Raw genomic sequence first — 22,402 nt, forward strand, 5'->3', positions numbered from 1 at the left:
CTTGAATGTTGACTTTGACACAGATATGACTACCTCCTGGAGGGTGTTCCTGATCTGGCCAACTGTTGTGAAGGGGTTTTTCTTCACCAGGGAAATAATTATTCTGTCATCCACCACAGTTGTTTTCCATTGACTTTCGGGCCTTTTGGTGTTCCTGAGCTCACCAGTGCGTTCTTTTAAGAATGTTTAAAATAAGGCCTCCCGGGTGGCGCAGTGGTTAAGGGTGCTGTACTGCAGCGCCAGCTGTGCCATCAGAGACTCTGGGTTCGCGCCCAGGAGGTCCGTGGGGCGACGCACAATTGGCCTAGCGTCGTCTGGGTTAGGGAGGGTTTGGTTACCGCTACCTTGTCTCATCACGCACCAGCAACTCCTGTGGCGGGCCGGGCGCAGTGCGCACTAACCAAGGTTGCGCGGTGTTTCCTCCGACACATTGGTGCAGCTGGCTTCCGGGTTGGATGCGTGCTGTGTTAAGAAGCAGTGCGGCTTGGTTGGGTTGTGTATCGGAGGACACATGACTTTTGTCTCTCCTGATCCCGTACGGGAGTTGTAGCGATAAGACAGTAGCTACTAAAACAATTGGATACCGTGAAATTGGGGAGAAAAAGGGGTAAAATTCAACAACAACAAAAAATAAAAATGTTTAAAATAGTTGATTTGGACACACCTCATGTTTTTGCTATCTCTCTGATGGGTTTGTTTTGATTGTTCAGTCTACTGATGGCTTGCTTCACTGGCAGTGACAGCTCTTTGGCCTTCATAATGAGGGTTAAACAGCAACATAATCCAAATGCAAATGTCACACTTAAAATCAACTCTAGACCTTTTATCTGATTACTTGTAAATTAACTATTGAGGCAATAACACACATGACCATGGAACAGCTGAGCAGTCAATTGTCAAATGACTTTTGGTCTCTTAAAAAGACGTGAAAAAGAGCTGTATCTCCTACACCGTTCACCCGATTTGGATGTACAGTTGAAGTCTGAAGTTGACATACACCTTAGCCAAATACATTTAAACTCAGTTTTTCCACAATTCCTGACATTTAATCCTAGTAAAAATTCCCTGTCTTGGGTCAGTTAGGATCACCACTTTATTGTAAGAATGTGAAATGTTAGAATAATAGTAGAGAGAATTATTTATTTCAGCATTGATTTATTTCATCACATTCCCATTGGGTCAGAAATGTACATACACTCAATTAGTATTTGGTAGCATTGCCTTTAAAATGTTCAACTTGGGTCAAACGTTTCTGGTAGCCTTCAACAAGCTTCCCACAAGTTGGGTGAATTTTGTCCCATTCCTCCTGACAGAGCTGGTGTAACTGAGTCAGGTTTGTAGGCCTCCTTGCTCGCACACACTTGTTCAGTTCTGCTCACAAATGTTCTATAGGACTGAGGTCAGGGCTTTGTGATGGCCACTCCAATACCTTGACTTTGTTGTCCTTAAGCCATTTTGCCACAACTTTGGAAGTATGCTTGGGGTCATTGTTCATTTGGAAGACCCATTTGCGACCAAGCTTTAACTTCCTGACTGATGTCTTGAGATGTTGCTTCAATATATCCACATACTTTTCCACCCTCATGATGCCATCTATTTTGTGAAGTGCACCAGTCCCTCCTGCAGCAAAGCACCCACACAACATGATGCTGCCACACCCGTGCATCACGGTTGGGATGGTGTTCTTTGGCTTGCAAGCCACCCCCTTTTTCCTCCAAACATAACGATGGTCATTATGGCCAAACAGTTCTATTTTTATTTAATCAGACCAGAGGACATTTCTCCAAAAAGTACAAGCTTTGCCCCAATGTGCAGTTGCAAACCGTAGTCTGGCTTTTTTATGGTGGTTTTGTTGCAGTGTCCTTTGTTGCTGAGAAGCTTAAGGTTATGTCGATATAGGACTCGTTTTACTGTGGATATAGATACTTTTGTACCCGTTTCCTCCAGTATCTTCACAGGGTCCTTTGCTGTTGTTCTGGGATTGATTTGCACTTTCTGCACCAAAGCCTGTTCATCTGTCAAGCGAAAAGGCACAGAGTTTGAAGGTAGGCCTTGAAATACAGCCACAGGTACACCTCCAATTGACTCAAATTATGTTAATTAGCCTGTCAGAAGCTTCTAAAGCCATGACATAATTTTCTTGAATTTTCCAAGCTGTTTAAAGGCACTTAGTGTATGTAAACCTCTGACCCACTGGAATTGTGATACAGTGAATTATAAGTGAAATAATCCGTCTGTAAACAATTGTTGGACAAGTTACTTGTGTCATGCACAATGTAGATGTCCTAACCGACTTGCCAAAACTATAGTTTGTTAACAAGACATGTGGAGTGGTTGAAAAACTGAGTTTTAATGACTCCAACCTAAGGGTATGTAAACTTCCCACTTCAACTTTATATAATATTCTGCCCCTATGAACACATTTATTTTAGGTCATACAAAGAACAGCTTTGCATTCTTTAATGAAATGCAGCAAACAGACATATTGTTTCACATTCTTTAATAAAAGTATCTCCCTCCCACCTCCTGGGAAACATGTGTTCACATTGCCAAAGGAAGGGAAATCAATATCAAAAGTTAAAAACAAACTAAACTGAAATTTCCAAAATAATTCAAGCATTTCAAATGTAATTATGTCTGTCTATATACAGTGTTTCTCTCTCTCCCATCATTCCTTTTACAAAGTAATTCAACTTGTATTTAGAATTCAATTCTGAGACAAACTATGTACTGAATCTTGATGTTGAGTGTGCAGGTGTCTGTAAGCAGGGTAGTACCTTCCACAACCGGTTTTGCTCGACTAAAATACACGTAAGCATAGATATAATAGTGGCCTGTAATAATCAAAGATGCTTATCATCCTATTTAAAAGGGATAATTCACTAAGACAAGTATTTTTCTGACCCCGGAAGGCAACAAGCCGGTTATCTATGCAGACAGCTGTCAAGATGTCTAATGTACTGATTCACTTTGATGTCAGCCGAAATTTAACATTCTTTTCCAGTGGGCCGACGGTGATCTTGTTGTTGACGATACAGAGGTACTTTTGAGGTTCCGCCACAGATTTCAGGATGCCCCACTCCCCCATCTTCTCATGCCACTGGAACAGGCAATTCTCGTCTGAACAGGCTGTCTTCACGTCTGGTTTCATCTCTAGCTGTGGATATAGAGAGAGCATAAGTACAAACACCTCAACGAACTCCGTGGCCTTGCGGTAAGAGTGTCTGCCGCTCTAGGGTGGGGCTTCAATCCCTGTCAAGCCCAACCAAAGACTGTCACTCAGGAGATGGATTGGGTGTTAACTTGAAATACAGGGCCTGTCTCATGCTACAGAAACAGGATCCTGGCCTTCTGGCCAACAAGATCTTGGCCTTATGGCCTTCTGGCTCAGACAAGGCTGATACCCTTGTCCACCAGCCAACTCTTATCCTGGGGACCGATCATTCAAGTGGCATACGACAAGCACACAGGAGTGAGATAATACAAAACAGCAGTTTTTCCATTCGCTTGCCATGTGGCCTTTCTTTCCTTTTAGTGATCTGGTTCATCGTTTAGTTTTAGTGATCTGGTTCATCGTTTAGTTTTAGTGATCTGGTTCATCGTTTAGTTTTAGTGATCTGGTTCATCGTTTAGTTTTAGTGATCTGGTTCATCGTTTAGTTTTAGTGATCTGGTTCATCGTTTAGTTTTAGTGATTTGGATTATCATTTCGTTTTAGCTCCAGTAGGACTTGTCAAGCGCTACATCTGCCACGTTCCTGCTGTGTCAAAATAGTCACACGCATTAAACTATCGTGAGCCTCAATTATAGATGGACTCCACAGTAAGGGGAAATTGGGCTACTGGCCGCCATTATTGTTTTTCTCCCGCAGCATGGTCCCAAAAAAATTTGCTGTACATATTGTGCTGCACGTGCAACAATGTCTGAGAGGTACTTAAATCCAAGACATGGTACTAGTGCGTCTGAAATGTAGATTAGATATGCTGGTGCTACCAAAGGCTTCTATGTGCTGCTGGTGCCAGGGCCGGGGCCAGAATGAATCAGTTGGACTGGCATTAGATTTACATAGGTGGACCCATTGTTAACAGGTGTTATAATGAAGACCGTAGGCAGCTCCTGAGTTTATAGTTTGGGGAAGTTCACAATTTATGCTGCCAATCTGTTTGCCAGTTATGATTCTTTTTACACGCACGTTTTTAATGGAACAGTTTAATTTCAATAACGTTTTCGTTGCTCAAAATTAATTGTCAGGTGGTTCATAATAAAAATATGAATTAACATGATAAAAATCTAAAACTTAAAATTCAACTAATGCTAGAACAACACCCTTTAACATCTGGACACGTTGATACACCATGACCCATTGGCATCTAAAGAAATTAGTGCATGGAACTCAGTCTATAGGCCAATGCAACAGTAGACCTACAACTTCCATGATCAACTAAGTCAAATACATAGGCCTAAAGACAAAATAAATAAAACATGTAGAAAATATACTGATCAATTCAGGTTCTTTAAAACTCAACTCTGCCTGTCTGCCTCCCTTTCTAATCTGCCTTGATTTGAGCTATGGCTAGTGAAGTGCATCAACATGTCAACTCAACGTCGGAGGTACCTGCTATCAGGACAGAGACAAAATAATGAAAAAAAGAGACAAAACTCTTAAATTACAGTTATGAAATGAACAAATACTTGTTTCTCAAGTACAGCAGATATGCCTACTAGTTACATATGGAATGGAGAATATATACAAACATACATACATACTGTTGAAGTTGGAAGTTTACATATGGGGCGGCAGGGTAGCCTAGTGGTTAGAGCGTTGGACTAGTAACTGGAAGGTTCAAACCCCCGAGCTGACAAGGTACAAATCTGTCGTTCTGCCCCTGAACAGGCAGTTAACCCACTGTTCCTAGGCCGTCATTGAAAATAAGAATTTGTTGTTCTTAACTGACTTGCCTAGTAAAATAAAAAATAAACATATACCTTAATCTCAGTTTTTCACAATTCCTGACATTTAACCATTGTAAAAAATTCCCTGTCTTAGGTCAGTTAGGATCACCACTTTATTTTAAATGTCAGAATAATAGTAGAGAATGATTTATTTCAGCTTTTATTTATTTCATCACATTCCCAGTGGCTCAGAAGTTTACATACACTCAATTAGTATTTGGTAGCATTGCGTTTAAATTGTTTAACTTGGGTCAAATGTGTCTGGTAGCCTTCCACAAGCTTCCCACAATACGATGAGTGAGTTTTGGCCCATTCCTCCTGACATAGCTGGTGTAACTGAGTCAGGTTTGTAGGCCTCCTTGCTCGCACACACTTTTTCAGTTCTGCCCACAAATTTTCTATAGGATTGAGGTCAGGGCTTTGTGATAGCCACTCCAATACCTTGACTTTGTTGTCCTTAAGCCATTTTGCCACAACTTTGAAAGTATGCTTGGGGTTAATGTCCATTTGGAAGACCCATTTGTTAACAAGCCTTGGCTTTCTGACTGATGTCTTGAGATGTTGCTTCAATATACCACATAGTTGTCCGTCCTCATGAAGCCATCTATTGTGTGAAGTGCACCAGTCCCTCCTGCAGCAAAGCACCCAAACAACATGATGCTGCCACCCCCGTGCATCACAGTTGGGATGGTGTTCTTTGGCTTGCAAGCCTCCCCCTTTTTCCTCCAAACATAACGATGGTCATTATGGCCAAACAGTTCTATTTTTGTTTCATCAGACCAGAGGACATTTCTCCAAAAAGTATGATCTTTGTCCCTATGTGCAGTTGTAAACCGTAGTCTGGCTTTTTTAATGGCGGTTTTGGAGCAGTGGCTTCTTCTTTACTGAGCGGCTGGTTATGTCGATATAGGACTCGTTTTACTGTGGATATAGATACTTTTGTACCTGTGTCCTCCAGCATCTTCACATGGTCCTTTGCTGCTGTTCTGGGATTGATTTGCACTTTTCGCACCAAAGTACGTTCATCTCTAGGAGACAGAACGCATCTCCTTCCTGAACTGTATGACGGCTGCGAGGTCCCATGGTGTTTATACTTGTGTACTATTGTTTGTACAGATGAACATGGTACCTTCAGACGTTTGGAAATTGCTCCCAAGAATGAACTAGACTTGTGGGGGTCTACCATTTGTTTCTGAGGTCTTGGCTTATTTCTTTAGATTTTCCCATGATGTCAAGCAAAGAGGCACGATGTTTGAAGGTAGGCCTTGAAATACATCCACAGGTACACCTCCAATTGATTCAAAGGATGTCAATTAGCCTATCAGAAGCTTCTATTTTTTTTTCATATTAATTTTCTGGAATTTTCCAAGCTGTTTAAAGGCACAGTCAACTTAGTGTATGTAAACTTCTGACGCACTGGAATTTTGATAGTGAATTATAAGTGAAATAATCTGTCTGTAAACAATTGTTGGACAATTTACTAGTGTCATGCACTAACCGACTTGACAAAACTATAGTTTGTTTACAAGAAATTTGTGGAGTGGTTGAAAAACAAGTTAATGACTCCAACCTAAGTGTGTAAACTTCTGACTTCAACTGTACATACACACACACACACACACACACACACACACACACACACACACACACTACCTTTCAAAAGTTTGGCGTCACTTAGAAATGTCCTTGTTTTTGAAAGAAAAGCACAATTCTTGTTCATTAAATTAACATCAAATTGATCATAAATACAGTGTAGACATTGTTCATAATGTTGTAAATTACTATTGTGGCTGGAAACGGCAGATGTTTTTGTGGAGTATCTACTTAGACCTACAGAGGCCCATTATCACCACCACTCCTGTGTTCTAAAGGCACGTTGTGTTAGCTAATCCAAGATTATCATTTTAAAAGGCTAATTGATCATTAGAAAACCCATTTGCAATTATGTTAGTTATGAGGACCCTCCCACTCTGTCTGCCGAATTCTCTCTCTTTGCTCTTGTTTTCCTTAATAGGATGTTGGTGGGCGGAGCAGAGAGGGTCGTCAGAGAAAGATAAATGCACCTCTTCCCATTCATCGGGAAGACTCTCTCCATGCAGACACAGATTTTGGTTGTGTTTTTTTGCATTGGCACCTTTCAACCCCCCTCATTATCACATTTATGCACGCAACCACTCACTTACACTACTGACTACACACACCATTCATTTTTATTTAGTTTACTTAAGGAATAACAAAATATACTAATCTCCACGTCGTCTCCCTTTTTGTTACGCACTTTGAGCCGGTTCGTGACAGCTGAAAACTTTTCTGATTAAAGAAGCAATAAAACTGGCCTTTAGACTAGCTGAGAATCTGGAACGTCAGCATTTGTGGGTTTGTTTACAGGCTCAAAATGGCCAGAAACAAAGAACTTCCAGTCATTTTTTTTGCTGAGTTATATATATTTTTTAAGAACAGTAAATTACTAATACCAAATGATGGGGATTGACATTACATCTACTAGTCCTTATGGTTACAAATATAAGGTGGAATTGATCCAATAAAAAATATCAAATGGCAAACAATTCACACAATGAATGTGTAAGAATTGGCAGAAGACATTGGTGCACATTCTGGAGAGCGACGCCCATATCTTCGCCACAAACCCCTCCCCTTGTCTCAACATTTTAAATTATACTCAAGAAACCATCTTCACACATAATAGATGCTTTTCACTGACAGCCACAACTCAAACAGCAACGTGGCTGCCCAACTAGGCCTACGTACCTGTGATTTGAAACAATACATAGCAACAACAAAAAAATAATTAAGAACCTAATGATCCAAGTCTCTGGTAAAGTATTTTACATGATTTTATTTGGACGGGGGTAATTATATAATTTTGTCAAACCATCAATTTACTTTAGGGTAAGCCAGCATCCAAACAGTGTAACCGCCAACTCTCCATTCTAATTACCTTAGCTGAAACCAGAGATCTGTAAATGATGACGAGATGCTCATGTTTCCGCCCTAACAATGTGAGTCATTGTCCCAAAGGTGGGAATGCAGGTGACAAGCTTAGATTTGCATATTATGCCCATAAACGCATTGGGCTTATTGGGGATAGATTTTGGCAAGAGTGAGCCATCTTGCTTCTCCTCTTCCTCTCTGCTAAAATTAGCGAGTGAAACAGCGCCCCTCTGTCTTACTATCTGATGCTGTCTGGCCAAAAAAAGCCATGCCATACTCCTATTGTCCAGACCGCATCAGATTCGTGGTCTACGGAGACAGAGCGGTGCTGTTCTGCTCAATCGGAGGCTTTATCTGAGACGGATAAGTCTTTATGTCAGCGTGCGTCTCTGTCAAATAAATGATCAATATTTTATTTGGACGGGTAAGGAGGTTGGGCGGGCCAGGCCCCATAGGTCCCGCACATAACACTCTCTGACTTCTATGGAGTTGGTCAATTCTTGTAGTCCAAAAAAGAGTCCGCAACAAACGTATTTTCAAATGCAATGAAATATATGTATTACCTTCACGTCATCCCCGTCGACAACAGAGAAAACGGTCTGATCATTATGCCGGAAACTGAACGCCAATCCAACAGATTTCAAATCCCTTTTCAAGTGGTAGACGGTCACTGAAAAGCGTAATAAGCATTCTTTACTTCCTAGGGTGTGATAAAGATCTGCACATTTTTTTCCACCAATAGTTGTATTTTTTTTCTTCTTGTTGTCACAAAAAACAATCAACTAAGTAATGAATTCACTTAGAATGTCCCTTTAAAGCAGGTGTGGAGGGCCATGTGTCTGCTGTTTTTTCTCATTTCGATGTGTGTTCAATTAAGACCTAAAAAAAAACATGTAAGGGGAGTTCCTAACTAATCAATGATAAAGTACAAGGGGAGGAGCCAAAATCCACCTCCACTCCAGGAAGTGAATTTAACACCCCTCTGCTTTAAAGGGACAAAATACACTATTCTTTATGGATCTTCTGCAGAAATCACACATTTTACACAATGCAGCAAACAGCACCACTTTATTTCATACTCCTACCTTCATGATTGATTTTCTCATTAATTTGCTTCTCCTTGACAATGATGACTGGTTGGTTTTGAGATAAGGAATTTCTGACTGACGCTATCTTCCCTGGTACTTCCATGTGCTTGTAGGTGGTGTGGATTATTTCTTCTCCTGACATGGTAGATCTGTAGAACAACAAACGATCAATTAACAAGATACAGGATGGAGAAAAGTTTTGTTGATGCCGAGGAATGTATATGTTTTTAAATAACATTCAAAAAATGTTATGGAACGTTTTCTTAATGTTCTTCTGATACATGACACGTGCCAAAATAACATGAAAAACAGGCAACAAAACTTTATTAAATAATCACACACACACACACACACACACAAACATTTTAGCTAAACAGACGGGGCTCAAAACAGCTGGGGTACTGCCCCACCGGCCCTGAAAGACGGGTCCCCACTGACCGTGCGTAAACTTAAACAAAGACAGGCATAATGGCAGTACTCCTTAGACACTGTGGATCCAAAGGGGCTAAATGATGATTTTTCACTGTTCTTGTTTCTATAATGTTGTTGCCTTGTTCTTTGGGGTCTCTGTCTCTCCGGATTCACAGACACCCAAATATCAGCTATGTATAATTTGACCTGTTGATTAACGAGACACACAATTTATTTTATTAAGTTGTGTAATAATTTACCCGAATGTATTATAATGATATATTTCTTTACATGGTTGTGTCTCAATGAGCCACTAGGCTATAAATAGGAGCTACATTGCCTTGCGAAAGTATTCGGCCACCTTGAACTTTGCGACCTTTTGCCACATTTCAGGCTTCAAACATAAAGATATAAAACTGTATTTTTTTGTGAAGAATCAACAACAAGTGGGACACAATCATGAAGTGGAACGACATTTATTGGATATCTCAAACTTTTTTAACAAATCAAAAACTGAAAAAATTGGGCGTGCAAAATTATTCAGCCCCTTTACTTTCAGTGCAGCAAACTCTCTCCAGAAGTTCAGTGAGGATCTCTGAATGATCCAATGTTGACCTAAATGACTAATGATGATAAATACAATCCACCTGTGTGTAATCAAGTCTCCGTATAAATGCACCTGCACTGTGATAGTCTCAGAGGTCCGTTAAAAGCGCAGAGAGCATCATGAAGAACAAGGAACACACCAGGCAGGTCCGAGATACTGTTGTGAAGAAGTTTAAAGCCGGATTTGGATACAAAAAGATTTCCCAAGCTTTAAACATCCCAAGGAGCACTGTGCAAGCGATAATATTGAAATGGAAGGAGTATCAGACCACTGCAAATCTACCAAGACCTGGCCGTCCCTCTAAACTTTCAGCTCATACAAGGAGAAGACTGATCAGAGATGCAGCCAAGAGGCCCATGATCACTCTGGATGAACTGCAGAGATCTACAGCTGAGGTGGGAGACGCTGTCCATAGGACAACAATCAGTCGTATATTGCACAAATCTGGCCTTTATGGAAGAGTGGCAAGAAGAAAGCCATTTCTTAAAGATATCCATAAAAAGTGTTGTTTAAAGTTTGCCACAAGCCACCTGGGAGACACACCAAACATGTGGAAGAAGGTGCTCTGGTCAGATGAAACCAAAATGGAACTTTTTGGCAACAATGCAAAACGTTATGTTTGGCGTAAAAGCAACACAGCTCATCACCCTGAACACACCATCCCCACTGTCAAACATGGTGGTGGCAGCATCATGGTTTGAGCCTGCTTTTCTTCAGCAGGGACAGGGAAGATGGTTAAAATTGATGGGAAGATGGATGGAGCCAAATACAGGACCATTCTGGAAGAAAACCTGATGGAGTCTGCAAAAGACCTGAGACTGGGACGGAGATTTGTCTTCCAACAAGACAATGATCCAAAACATAAAGCAAAATCTACAATGGAATGGTTCAAAAATAAACATATCCAGGTGTTAGAATGGCCAAGTCAAAGTCCAGACCTGAATCCAATCGAGAATCTGTGGAAAGAACTGAAAACTGCTGTTCACAAATGCTCTCCATCCAACCTCACTGAGCTCGAGCTGTTTTGCAAGGAGGAATGGGAAAAAATGTCATTCTCTCGATGTGCAAAACTAATAGAGACATACCCCAAGCGACTTACAGCTGTAATCGCAGCAAAAGGTGGCGCTACAAAGTATTAACTTAAGGGGGCTGAATAATTTTGCACGCCCAATTTTTCAGTTTTTGATTTGTTAAAAAAGTTTGAAATATCCAATAAATGTCGTTCCACTTCATGATTGTGTCCCACTTGTTGTTGATTCTTCACAAAAAAATACAGTTTTATATCTTTATGTTTGAAGCCTGAAATGTGGCAAAAGGTCGCAAAGTTCAAGGAGGCCGAATACTTTCGCAAGGCACTGCAATGGTCAGGTCACTCTGAGGAAGACGTCAGCTTGATGTCGAGACGGCAGTCACCTGTTCGCATCCTGTACAATGAGTTAACGTGAGCAAAAATACATGAATCTCTTCCTTGTTTTTGTTGAGTGCTCCAACTCCATTTTAACTGGAATTAGTCCTTTCCTTTGCTTGTTGACGCAGGAAAGCCCACCTGGAAAGCCCACCTGAATCTATTTCAATCCCACTTTGTAACGCAACAAAATGGGTGAAAACAAATTATTGTGGGTCTCAGTAGGTTCTTGCATTACCCATAACACAATTACAAACCACTATCTCAACACTTTGTTCATGAACTCAGCAGTACATACATACGCTCCACATTATCTTCATTTTAAGATGGAATCAACAATAGTGGGAAACAGCGGCACTGTTACTATCTGTCACTGTCTGTTCCTGTCTACTGTCTGTCACTGTCTACTGTCTGTCACTGTCTACTGTCTGTTACTATATGTTGCTGTCTACTGTCTGTTACTGTCTACTGTCTGTTACTGTCTACTGTCTGTTACTGTCTATTGTCTGTTACTGTCTACTGTCTGTTACTGTCTACTGTCTGTTACTATATGTTGCTGTCTACTGTCTGTTACTGTCTACTGTCTGTTACTGTCTATTGTCTGTTACTGTCTACTGTCTGTTACTGTCTACTGTCTGTTACTATCTGTTGCTGTCTACTGTCTGTTACTGTCTGTCACTGTCTACTGTCTGTTCCTGTCTGTCACTGTCTACTGTCTGTTACTGTTTAACTGTCTGTTGCTGTCTGTTACTGTCTGTCACTGTCTACTGTCTGTTCCTGTCTGTCACTGTCTACTGTCTGTTACTGTCTACTGTCTGTTACTGTCTACTGTCTGTTACTGTCTGTCACTGTCTACTGTCTGTTACTGTCTACTGTCTGTTACTGTCTACTGTCTGTCACTGTCTACTGTCTGTTACTGTCTGTCACTGTCTACTGTCTGTCACTGTTTAACTGTCTGTTACTGTCTGTCACTGTCTACTGTCTGTCACTGTTTAACTGTCTGTTACTGTCTACTGTCTGTTACTGTCTACTGTCTGTTACTGTCTGTCACTGTCTGATACTGTCTGTCACTGTCTACTGTCTGTTCCTGTCTGTCACTGTCTATCTACTGTCTATCACTGTCTGTTACTGTCTACTGTCTGTTACTATCTCCTGTCTGTTACTGTCTCCTGTCTGTTACTGTCTGTCACTGTCTACTGTCTGTTACTGTCTACTGTCTGTTACTGTCTGTCACTGTTGTTGTAGTTATTGTTACATATAGAGACAGATATGACACTATCGAGCAAAGATAGGTGTACATTAGACCACAAACAGAAAGCGGACAGGAAACCAAAGATTAAACAGACATAAGTGTAATGGCCGAAGCCATACGTGCTTTACTGTGCATAAGGGCTTAGGGCAAAGAGGAGAAGGTGACCCTTAAATACATTATCTATTATGGAAAGAGCAGGACACCATTATAAAGATTAGATAGAGAGGAACAAACACAAGTGCTTAGGGTAAAGGCCATAAGTGCTTAGGGTAAAGGACATAAGTGCTTAGGTTAAAGGACATAAGTGCTTAGGGTAAAGGACATAAGTGCTTAGGGTAAAGGCCATAAGTGCTTAGGTTAAAGGACATAAGTGCTTAGGTTAAAGGACATAAGTGCTTAGGTTAAAGGACATAAGTGCTTAGGTTAAAGGACATAAGTGCTTAGGTTAAAGGACATAAGTGCTTAGGTTAAAGGACATAAGTGCTTAGGTTAAAAGGACATAAGTGCTTAGGTTAAAGGCCATAAGTGCTTAGGTTAAAGGCCATAAGTGCTTAGGTTAAAGGCCATAAGTGCTTAGGTTAAAGGCCATAAGTGCTTAGGTTAAAGGCCATAAGTGCTTAGGTTAAAGGCCATAAGTGCTTAGGTTAAAGGCCATAAGTGCTTAGGGTAAAGGCCATAAGTGCTTAGGGTAAAGGACATAAGTGCTTAGGGTAAAGGACATAAGTGCTTAGGGTAAAGGACATAAGTGCTTAGGGTAAAGGACATAAGTGCTTAGGGTAAAGGACATAAGTGCTTAGGGTAAAGGCCATAAGCGCTTAGGGTAAAGGACATAAGTGCTTAGGGTAAAGGACATAAGTGCTTAGGTTAAAGGCCATAAGTGCTTAGGTTAAAGGACATAAGTGCTTAGGTTAAAGGACATACGTGCTTAGGTTAAAGGACATAAGTGCTTAGGGTAAAGGACATAAGTGCTTAGGTTAAAGGACATAAGTGCTTAGGTTAAAGGACATAAGTGCTTAGGTTAAAGGACATAAGTGCTTAGGTTAAAGGACATAAGTGCTTAGGGTAAAGGACATAAGTGCTTAGGGTAAGATAGACATATATTAATTTTAGGACACGAGGGTCCTGCCACCATTGTAATCTAATCAAGAGGGGATACAGGCGTTATTAGGCATGAACATGGAGGAAGCCTGGACTGAAAGATAATGGTGGCCGATGACCTGAGGGAAGTAACTCCATTAACATATGGAATGGACTCATATACTGTGTGTGTATAAATACAGAGCCGATGCTCTGGGAAAGTGTGTGTTCCGCGGACCATCTAGGCTTCTGATATGTTTGCATTAAAAGCCTATCTTGAATTCACAAGTTCTTGTAAGTGTTATATTTTGAAACGATCCTCCACGACACTGTCTGTTACTGTCTACTGTCTGTTCCTGTCTGATACTGTCTGTCACTGTCTACTGTCTGTTACTGTCTGTCTACTGTCTGTTACTGTCTGTCTACTGTCTGTCTGTTACTGTCTGATACTGTCTACTGTCTGTTACTGTCTACTGTCTGTTACTGTCTACTGTTTGTTCCTGTCTGATACTGTCTACTGTCTGTTACTGTCTGTCACTGTCTACTGTCTGTTACTGTCTGTTACTGTCTACTGTCTGTCGCTGTCTATTGTCTGTTACTGTCTATTGTATGTTACTGTCTTACTGTCTGTTACTGTCTGTTCCTGTCTGTCTGTCACTGTCTACTGTCTGTTACTGTCTGTTACTGTCTACTGTCTGTTCCTGTCTACTGTCTGTTCCTGTCTACTGTCTGTCACTGTCTCCTGTCTGTTACTGTCTGTTCCTGTCTACTGTCTGTTCCTGTCTGTCACTGTCTACTGTCTGTTACTGTCTACTGTCTGTTACTGTCTACTGTCTGTTCCTGTCTGATACTGTCTACTGTCTGTTACTGTCTACTGTCTGTTCCTGTCTGATACTGTCTACTGTCTGTTACTGTCTACTGTCTGTCACTGTCACTGTCTGATACTGTCTACTGTCTGTCACTGTCTACTGTCTGTTCCTGTCTGTTACTGTCTGTCATTGTCTGTTACTGTCTGCTGTCTGTTACTGTCTGTTACTGTCTACTGTCTGTCACTGTCTACTGTCTGTCACTGTCTACTGTACATATTACCTCAATTACCTTGACTAACCGGTGCCCCCGCACATTGACTCTATACCGGTACCCCTTGTATATAGCCTCTCTATTGTTATTTTACTGCTGCTCTTTAATTATTTGTTACTTTCATTTTTAATTTTTTTTTTTTAAATGTACCTGTCTATTTTAGTCTTAACACCTATATTTTCTTACAACTGCATTGTTGGTTAAGGGCTTGTAAGTAACCATTTCACTGTAAGGTCTACAGCCTTTGTATTCCGCGCATTCGACAAATAAAATGTGATTTGGTCATTCATGCTGAAAGGTTAAGCCTAGTGTAACAATCTGCCAACCTCCTTAAAGGCAGGCAGGCATAAATACTCTTTATCTGGAAAAAAAGTATATGCAAACACGCTTCTGCCCAGCTTAAAAACATTCAGCCCAGCTTAAAAACATTCAGCCCAGCTTAAAAACATTACGAAGTTGGAAGTCCCACCCAGTTGCCAAAATGAAATTCAAAAATGATGGATGTCCTTAATGGCACTGCCCATGCTAATGAGTCATTTTGGCCACTATAGCTCTCTATCATTCTCTATGGTCTATTGTTTGTCTTTTAAACCATAATTTCCTCTCGTTGGTTTCAGCATTTTAAACACCTTGAGCAAATAATGTACTCACAGCATTCTAGATTTTCTTGAAGCTTGCATTCAATGGCCCCTCCCTGTTGCACACATGAAGCTTCCATTCCCCCCTGTCCCAAGGGGATTTATGCCTGATTTAAGATGGCATTTACTACAGTATTTTTTTATTTAACCTCTTGAAATGAGAGAACGTGTTTTTTTATTAAGTTCAACATGAGCTCTTTATGACAGAATGTTATACTTCTCAAAAGGCAGAGGTGGAACAACCCAACCAAGTTGTAATCTCCAGCAATCAATGTGTAAACTATATCATTAATAAAAATAACTCTGAACAGCAGGAAATATTGCAGCTTGCACCTTTACATTGTATAACCTTTATAAACGTATATGATTAAATAACACATTTCTTCATTTACACAAATGGCAATGAATCCCAATCCATTAAATACAATTATTGATAAAAGAAATACGTCTAGAAATGGTTAGTATTTCATTGGGATTCCTGGGGTCCAAAACAGGACAATGCTATGCTGCAAATATCACATTCTGTAGAATAAAAACAAATCATTCTAAACGAATAAAATACACTTGTTAAAAAACAAGTTAGAGAAAGAGGAATGTACATACTTTGTCCGTTGCCTCGTCTTGTGGATGCTGAGTTGTAAAAGTTTGGTGCTGCAATGCTGTTGTGCTTTCTTGGTTGTAGGATCTGCAATGTCTGCACGCTCACCGCGCCCCCCAACAATTTTATAGAGCGCACACCGGAATGCGAAAGCATTCGCACGCAAATGGCAACCAGATTGGTGAGTATCGACGGTAACAAGTTAAAGCAGAAACATAATTAATAGAAACTATATTGATCATTCCAAGTACATTTTATATGGAAGGGCGGGACGGCATGTAAATTACAGTATGTAGAGATGTCTTGTTTTGCCAGTCTGGGGTTAGAGTCAAACAGTTGCAACGCACACATATATGATTGTCTTCTGGAATGACATTCACGGGTAAAACAGAATCTGGAATATGATGTATTTAGTGTGTCCTAAATGTATCAGCTCTGTAATTAACTTTGGAATCAGCACATCTAATTAATTGATTTCAATATTTTGACAATTAGTCTGGTTAGGACAAACATCCTTCCCAGGCTTCGTTCATGGTGAGGTGAAAACACAAGTCTGGTTAGGACAAACCTCCTTCCCAGGCTTCGTTCATGGTGAGGTGAAAACACAAGTCTGGTTAGGACAAACCTCCTTCCCAGGCTTCGTTCATGCTGAGGTGAAAACACAAGTCTGGTTAGGACAAACCTCCTTCCCAGGCTTCGTTCATGGTGAGGTGAAAACACAAGTCTGGTTAGGACAAACCTCCTTCCCAGGCTTCGTTCATGCTGAGGTGAAAACACAAGTCTGGTTAGGACTAACGAAATGCTTTCACTAATAAAATTGACGGACACTGAAATTACCAAAGTTAATTATTTATTATACATAAAACGACAAAAAATAAATAAAGCAGGTACAGTTGAAGTCGGAAGTTTACATACACCTTAGCCAAATACATTTAAATGTAAGTTTTTCACAATTACTGACATTTAATCCCAGTAAAAAAAAACATCTTAGGTCAGTTAGGATCACCACTTTATTTTAAGAATGTGAAATGTCAGAATAATAGATGAGGAAATTATGTATTTCAGCTTTTATTTCTTTCATCACATTCCCACTGGGTCAGAAGTTTACATTCACTCAATTAGTATTTGGTAGCATTGCCTTTAAATTGTATAACTTGGGTCAAACGTTTCTGGTAGCCTTCCACAAGCTTCCCACAATCAGTTGGGTGAATTTTGTCCCATTCGTTAGGCAAGGATCATTTCAGTGTAGGAAAGGATAAAACAGCGTTACTGCCACAAGTAAGTACACATAGTGATTGATATATATCCCCTCGCACGGTCCCGGCAGCCGGACAACTTTCTCATGGCTTCTGGAGGGAAATGCTGTAGGAATGCTCAACCGGTGTCGTGCATTCAGCCGACAAACTTTCAACCGGTTCTCACCATTAAGCAGCGAGTCGGAGTCAGAAGCCGAGCCATCTCTGGTCTCTACTCCTTCCGGTACGGGGTCAGACACCGAAGCCTCCCACCATTAGCTCTGACAAATTGAAAACCCTAGTCATTGGCGACTCCATTACCCACAGTATTAGACTTAAAACGAATCATCCAGCGATCATACAGTACATAGTTTACCAGGGGGCAGGGCTACCGACGTTAAGGCTAATCTGAAGATGGTGCTGGCTAAAGCTAAAACTGGCGAGTGTGGAGAGATATTGTTATCCACATCAGCAACAACGATGTTAGGACGAAACAGTCAGAGGTCACCAAGCGCAACATAGCTTCAGCGTGTAAATTAGCTAGAAAGATGTGTCGGCATTGAGTAATTGTCTCTGGCCCCCTCCCAGTTAGGGGGAGTGATGAGCTCTACAGCAGTCTCACAAATCAATTGCTGGTTGAAAACTGTTTTCTGCCCCTCCCAAAAGATAAAACATTTAGATAATTGTCCCCCTTTCTGGGACTCACCCACAAACAGGACCAAGCCTGGCCTGTTGAGGAGTGACGGACTCCATCCTAGCTGGAGGGATGCTCTCATCTTATCTACCAACATAGACATGGCTTTAACTCCTCTAGCTCCACAATGAAATAGGGTGCAGGCCAGGCAGCAGGCTATCAGCTTACTGGAGTCTGCCACTAGCACAGTCAGTGTAGTCAGCTCAGCTATCCCCTTAGCTATTCCTCATAATCCTGGATTATCGGACCACCATTTTATTACTTTTGCAATCGCAACAAAAAATCTGCTCAGACCCCAACCAAGGAGCATCAAAAGTCGTGCTATAAATTCTCAGATAACCCAAAGATTCCTTGATGCCCTTCCAGACTCCCTCTGCCTACCCAAGGACGTCAGAGGACAAAAATCAGTTAACCACCTAGCTGAGGAACTCAATTTAACCTTGCGCAATACCCTAGAGGCAGTTGCACCCCTAAAAACATTTGTCATAAGAAACTAGCTCCCTGGTACACAGAAAATACCCGAGCTCGGAAGCAAGCTTCCAGAAAATTGGAACGGAAATGGCGCCACACCAAACTGGAAGTCGTCCGACTAGCTTGGAAAGACAGTACCGTGCAGTATCGAAGAGCCCTCACTGCTGCTCGATCATCCTATTTTTTCCAACTTAATTGAGGAAAATAAAAACAATCCGAAATGTATTTGTGATACTGTCGCAAAGCTAACTAAAAAGCAGCATTCCCCAAGAGAGGATGGCTTTCACTTCAGCAGTAATAAATTCAAGAACTTCTTTGAGGAAAAGAACATTATCATTAGAAAGCAAATTACGGACTCCTCTTTAAATCTGCATATTCCTCCAAAGCTCAGTTGTCCTGAGCTTTTGTTGCAAACCGTAGTCTGGTTTTTTTTTATGGTGGTTTTGGAGCAGTGGCTTCTTCCTTGCTGAGCGGCCTTTCAGGTTACATTGTACACGTTTTACTGTGGATATAGATATTTTGAACCGGTTTCCTCCAGCATCAGTGTCCTTTGCTGCTGTTCTGGGATTGATTACACTTTTCGCACCAAAGTACGTTCATCTCTAGGAGACAGAATGCGTCTCCTTCCTGAGCGGTATGACGGCTGCGTGGTCCCATGGTATTTATACTTGCATACTATTGTTTGTACATATGAACATGGTACCTTCAGGCGTTTGGAAATTGCTCCCAAGGATGAATTGTGGAGGTCTACAATTTTTATTTTATTTTTACAATTTTCCCATGATGTCAAGCAGAAGCGGAGTTTGAAGGTAGGCCTTGAAATACATCCACAGGTGCACCTCCAATTGACTCAAACAATGTCAATTAGCCTATCAGAAGCTCCTAAAGCCATCGTCATTTTCTGGAATTTTCCAAGCTTTTTAAAGGCACAGTTAACTTAGTGTATATAAACTTCTGACACAGTGAATTATAAGTGAAATAATATGTCTGTAAACAATTGTTGGAAAAATTGCTTGTGTCATGTACAAAGTACAAACTATAGTTTGTTAACAAGAAATGTGTGGAGTGGTTGAAAAACTAGTTTTAATGACTCCAACTTACACTTAAGGAAACTTCCCACTTCAACTGTATGTACAATCTTTAAAAAAAACCTTACCACAGTTTGCATTAAAAAACAAAAGTCCATCTAAAAAGTCAATGGATGCTTTTGGTTTGACGTACAAATGAGTAACTGTCGAGTTGGAAACCCATCTATCTATGCATGACCCCAGACAGATGGATCGACAGGCTCTTCCTGCACGATTCTGTACACAAAAGTTTAGATTGACAAACTCACGCCCCAGGTGTCTTTCAGAACTGGTTGTTTTACTACAGCTCGCCACTAAGGAATGTGACCATGCACTGAAGGACATTCAACAGGACAGGTGTAAGCTACATTCCCAGATGGTGAGTGGGCATCATATCCAGCACCTCCCTATTCCTGTACTGGTAGATCAGGCTAAAGCAGGAGAGGAAGCCACTTTACGCTACTTGGACACATCCCGTTAGTCTTCTTCCTCAGCGTAGACCAGCTGGATGTTGACCTTGTCTCTCAGCGCACCGTTCTCTCTGTACACGTACAGATGACCGTTTGGGACGGGCCCGGCGCTGCCTCCCCCCTCTTTGTCTCCCTCCCCTTCTCTCTCATCCTGCTGGGCCATCAGGTCATTGAAGGAGGCCACACATAGGTCGTGCTCCTGCAGGGAGGCGGGGTAGAAGAGCGCGGACCTCTCGATCCTCACTGAACGCCTGACGGGCGTGAAGAATCTCAGCTCCTGTCCGTCCAACACGCGGGCCACCGCCGACTCCCTCTTCTGGCTCCTGAAACCACTGTGGGTGGGAGAGATCAGAGAGAACAGGTTACAGTATGAACTTACAAGCCCAGAGCACACATTAAATACAGTACACGCGGTGATGGGTTTGAATCCCAGAACACGCGTTAAATAACAGTACACGCGGTGATGGGTTTGAATCCCAGAACACGCGTTAAATAACAGTACACATGGTGATGGGTTTGAATCCCAGAACACGCGTTAAATAACAGTACACATGGTGATGGGTTTGAATCCCAGAACACGCGTTAAATAACAGTACACGCAGTGATGGGTTTGAATCCCAGATCACGCGTTAAATAACAGTACACATGGTGATGGGTTTGAATCCCAGAACACGCGTTAAATAACAGTACACATGGTGATGGGTTTGAATCCCAGAACACGCGTTAAATAACAGTACACATGGTGATGGGTTTGAATCCCAGAACACGCGTTAAATAACAGTACACATGGTGATGGGTTTGAATCCCAGAACACGCGTTAAATAACAGTACACATGGTGATGGGTTTGAATCCCAGAACACGCGTTAAATAACAGTACACATGGTGATGGGTTTGAATCCCAGAACACGCGTTAAATAACAGTACACATGGTGATGGGTTTGAATCCCAGAACACGCGTTAAATAACAGTACACGCGGTGATGGTTTGAATCCCAGATCACGCGTTAAATAACAGTACACATGGTGATGGAACTGAAATGACAGCTCTTGTCAATAGTTGTGCACTATATAGGATAGGACTGCCCCCAATTAGTCGACAGTTCAATTGCTTGGTTGTAACGCTGTTGGTTGACCAAGATGTTTTGTTTTTAGTCCAGCAGTAACAAATATCTCTCTATACATTTGCACCCATCTCAGTGAACTAATCCATTGTGGCCTAGACTAAAATGTGGTCGGAGGCTCCATATGGCAGGGTGGGACAATGCAGAGGGCTCTGTATATCTCCGTATTGACATGATTGGTTGACGGTAGGTGGGGGCGGTACATCCTGTAGAAAACACACTCACTTCCTTGACGACAGCTCTGCACTGCTCAGCGAGTATGAATGCCCTGACTTCTGCTGAGGCCGTATCACTGTAAATGCTGCATGGCCAAAGCACATGTCAGATTGACCATGCGCCCAGATGCACAATGCACTTGCCTCTCCTGCCAATATGTGCACATTCATTGTTTTATAACTTCATTGTGTGAATTGTTTGTGTTGATCGTTAGTGATTATTTGTAATACGGGGCTTTCATGTTTGCCTTGTGTATTTGTATTTTATGAGTAAAATAATTTGATTACTCATATCTGCTGTCCTGCGCCGGACTCCAACACCAGCTACACATAGGACCCCTTACACGAGCACATATAGCCAACAGCTGTGTCTGTCCCGAGCTCACTGGTGCAAGAAACTGAGGGTCCAGAATATGTTATGCAACGTTGCATGTTCACGAGCCAAGCTTCAGGACAGACCCAAGAAAGCCAGCAGGAGGAGAATAGTTGAGTCGGGTTACGTTTTAATTGTTCTTCGTCTTATTAAAACACATAGGGTGTGTCTGTGAGGAAAATACGCATTTAAAATGTAGACTATTTGATTTGGTCGAAAGAACAGACTACTTTCGGCCAACCAAGATGTTTGCTAGTCGGGGATAGGGTGCCAATCGGAACATAGACAAGGTGATTGGGGCGACAGGAAGCTTAGCGGGGTGGCAGGCAGCCTAGTGGTTAGAGCGTTGGGCCAGTATCCGAAAGGTTGCTAGATCGAATCCCTGAGCCGAGGTAAAAAGCTGTAATTCTGCCCCTAAACAAGGCAGTCAACCCACTGTTCCTAGGCTGTCATTGTAAATAAGGATTTGTTCTCAACTGACTTGCCTAATTCAATAAAGGTTTAATAACAATTGATGGGAATACGGGTCATGCCCGAACCGGACAACCTGTTGCCAATGGCAGTGTTAGTGTCTGGGTACAAGGATGTGGTAAAATGAAGCCCTATTCAGTGTGGTAACCCTTTACACTTGGATCCATATAAGAGTTGAAACATTTGGACACTGATAAGCACTTAAATTGAGCACAGTAACATATA

At 41.5% G+C, this 22,402-nt stretch overlaps 2 protein-coding genes across 3 annotated transcripts in view; both read right to left on the reverse strand.

Annotated features, from left to right (window-relative positions):
* Nucleotides 1–2,485: 2,485 nt before the first annotated feature.
* Nucleotides 2,486–16,615, reverse strand: LOC110536399 (uncharacterized). Its single transcript, XM_021622164.3, has 4 exons — nucleotides 16,066–16,615; nucleotides 8,990–9,141; nucleotides 8,468–8,574; nucleotides 2,486–3,157 (listed from the first exon to the last, which is right to left on the reverse strand). Exons 2-4 carry the CDS (start codon nucleotides 9,132–9,134, stop codon nucleotides 2,966–2,968), a joined length of 444 nt encoding a protein of 147 aa, XP_021477839.2. The 5' UTR covers nucleotides 9,135–9,141; nucleotides 16,066–16,615; the 3' UTR covers nucleotides 2,486–2,965.
* A 280-nt stretch (nucleotides 16,616–16,895) lies between these two features.
* ckap2l (cytoskeleton associated protein 2 like) overlaps nucleotides 16,896–22,402 on the reverse strand; it is a 47,965-nt gene continuing 42,458 nt past the window's right edge. For both annotated transcript variants that reach the window (XM_036936380.2, XM_036936381.2), the window contains one exon: nucleotides 16,896–20,329. In XM_036936380.2, coding sequence (XP_036792275.2) covers nucleotides 20,005–20,329 — 325 coding nt within the window. In that variant the 3' untranslated portion in view covers nucleotides 16,896–20,004. The remainder of the gene's footprint in view (nucleotides 20,330–22,402) is intronic.

Source organism: Oncorhynchus mykiss, chromosome 11 (assembly GCF_057628025.1).
Source record: "Oncorhynchus mykiss isolate SJ-2025 chromosome 11, ASM5762802v1, whole genome shotgun sequence".
Classification (NCBI taxonomy): domain Eukaryota; kingdom Metazoa; phylum Chordata; class Actinopteri; order Salmoniformes; family Salmonidae; genus Oncorhynchus; species Oncorhynchus mykiss.

Bases quoted from the DNA above. Each gene is read 5' to 3' on its own strand.
- LOC110536399 (XM_021622164.3), bottom strand. From the start codon at position 9,134: ATGTCAGGAGAAGAAATAATCCACACCACCTACAAGCACATGGAAGTA. The intron at 8,575-8,989 runs GTAGGAGTATGA...TACGCTTTTCAG, and splicing joins TGAGAAAATCAATCATGAAG to TGACCGTCTACCACTTGAAA. The intron at 3,158-8,467 runs GTAATACATATA...CTATATCCACAG, and splicing joins TCGACGGGGATGACGTGAAG to CTAGAGATGAAACCAGACGT.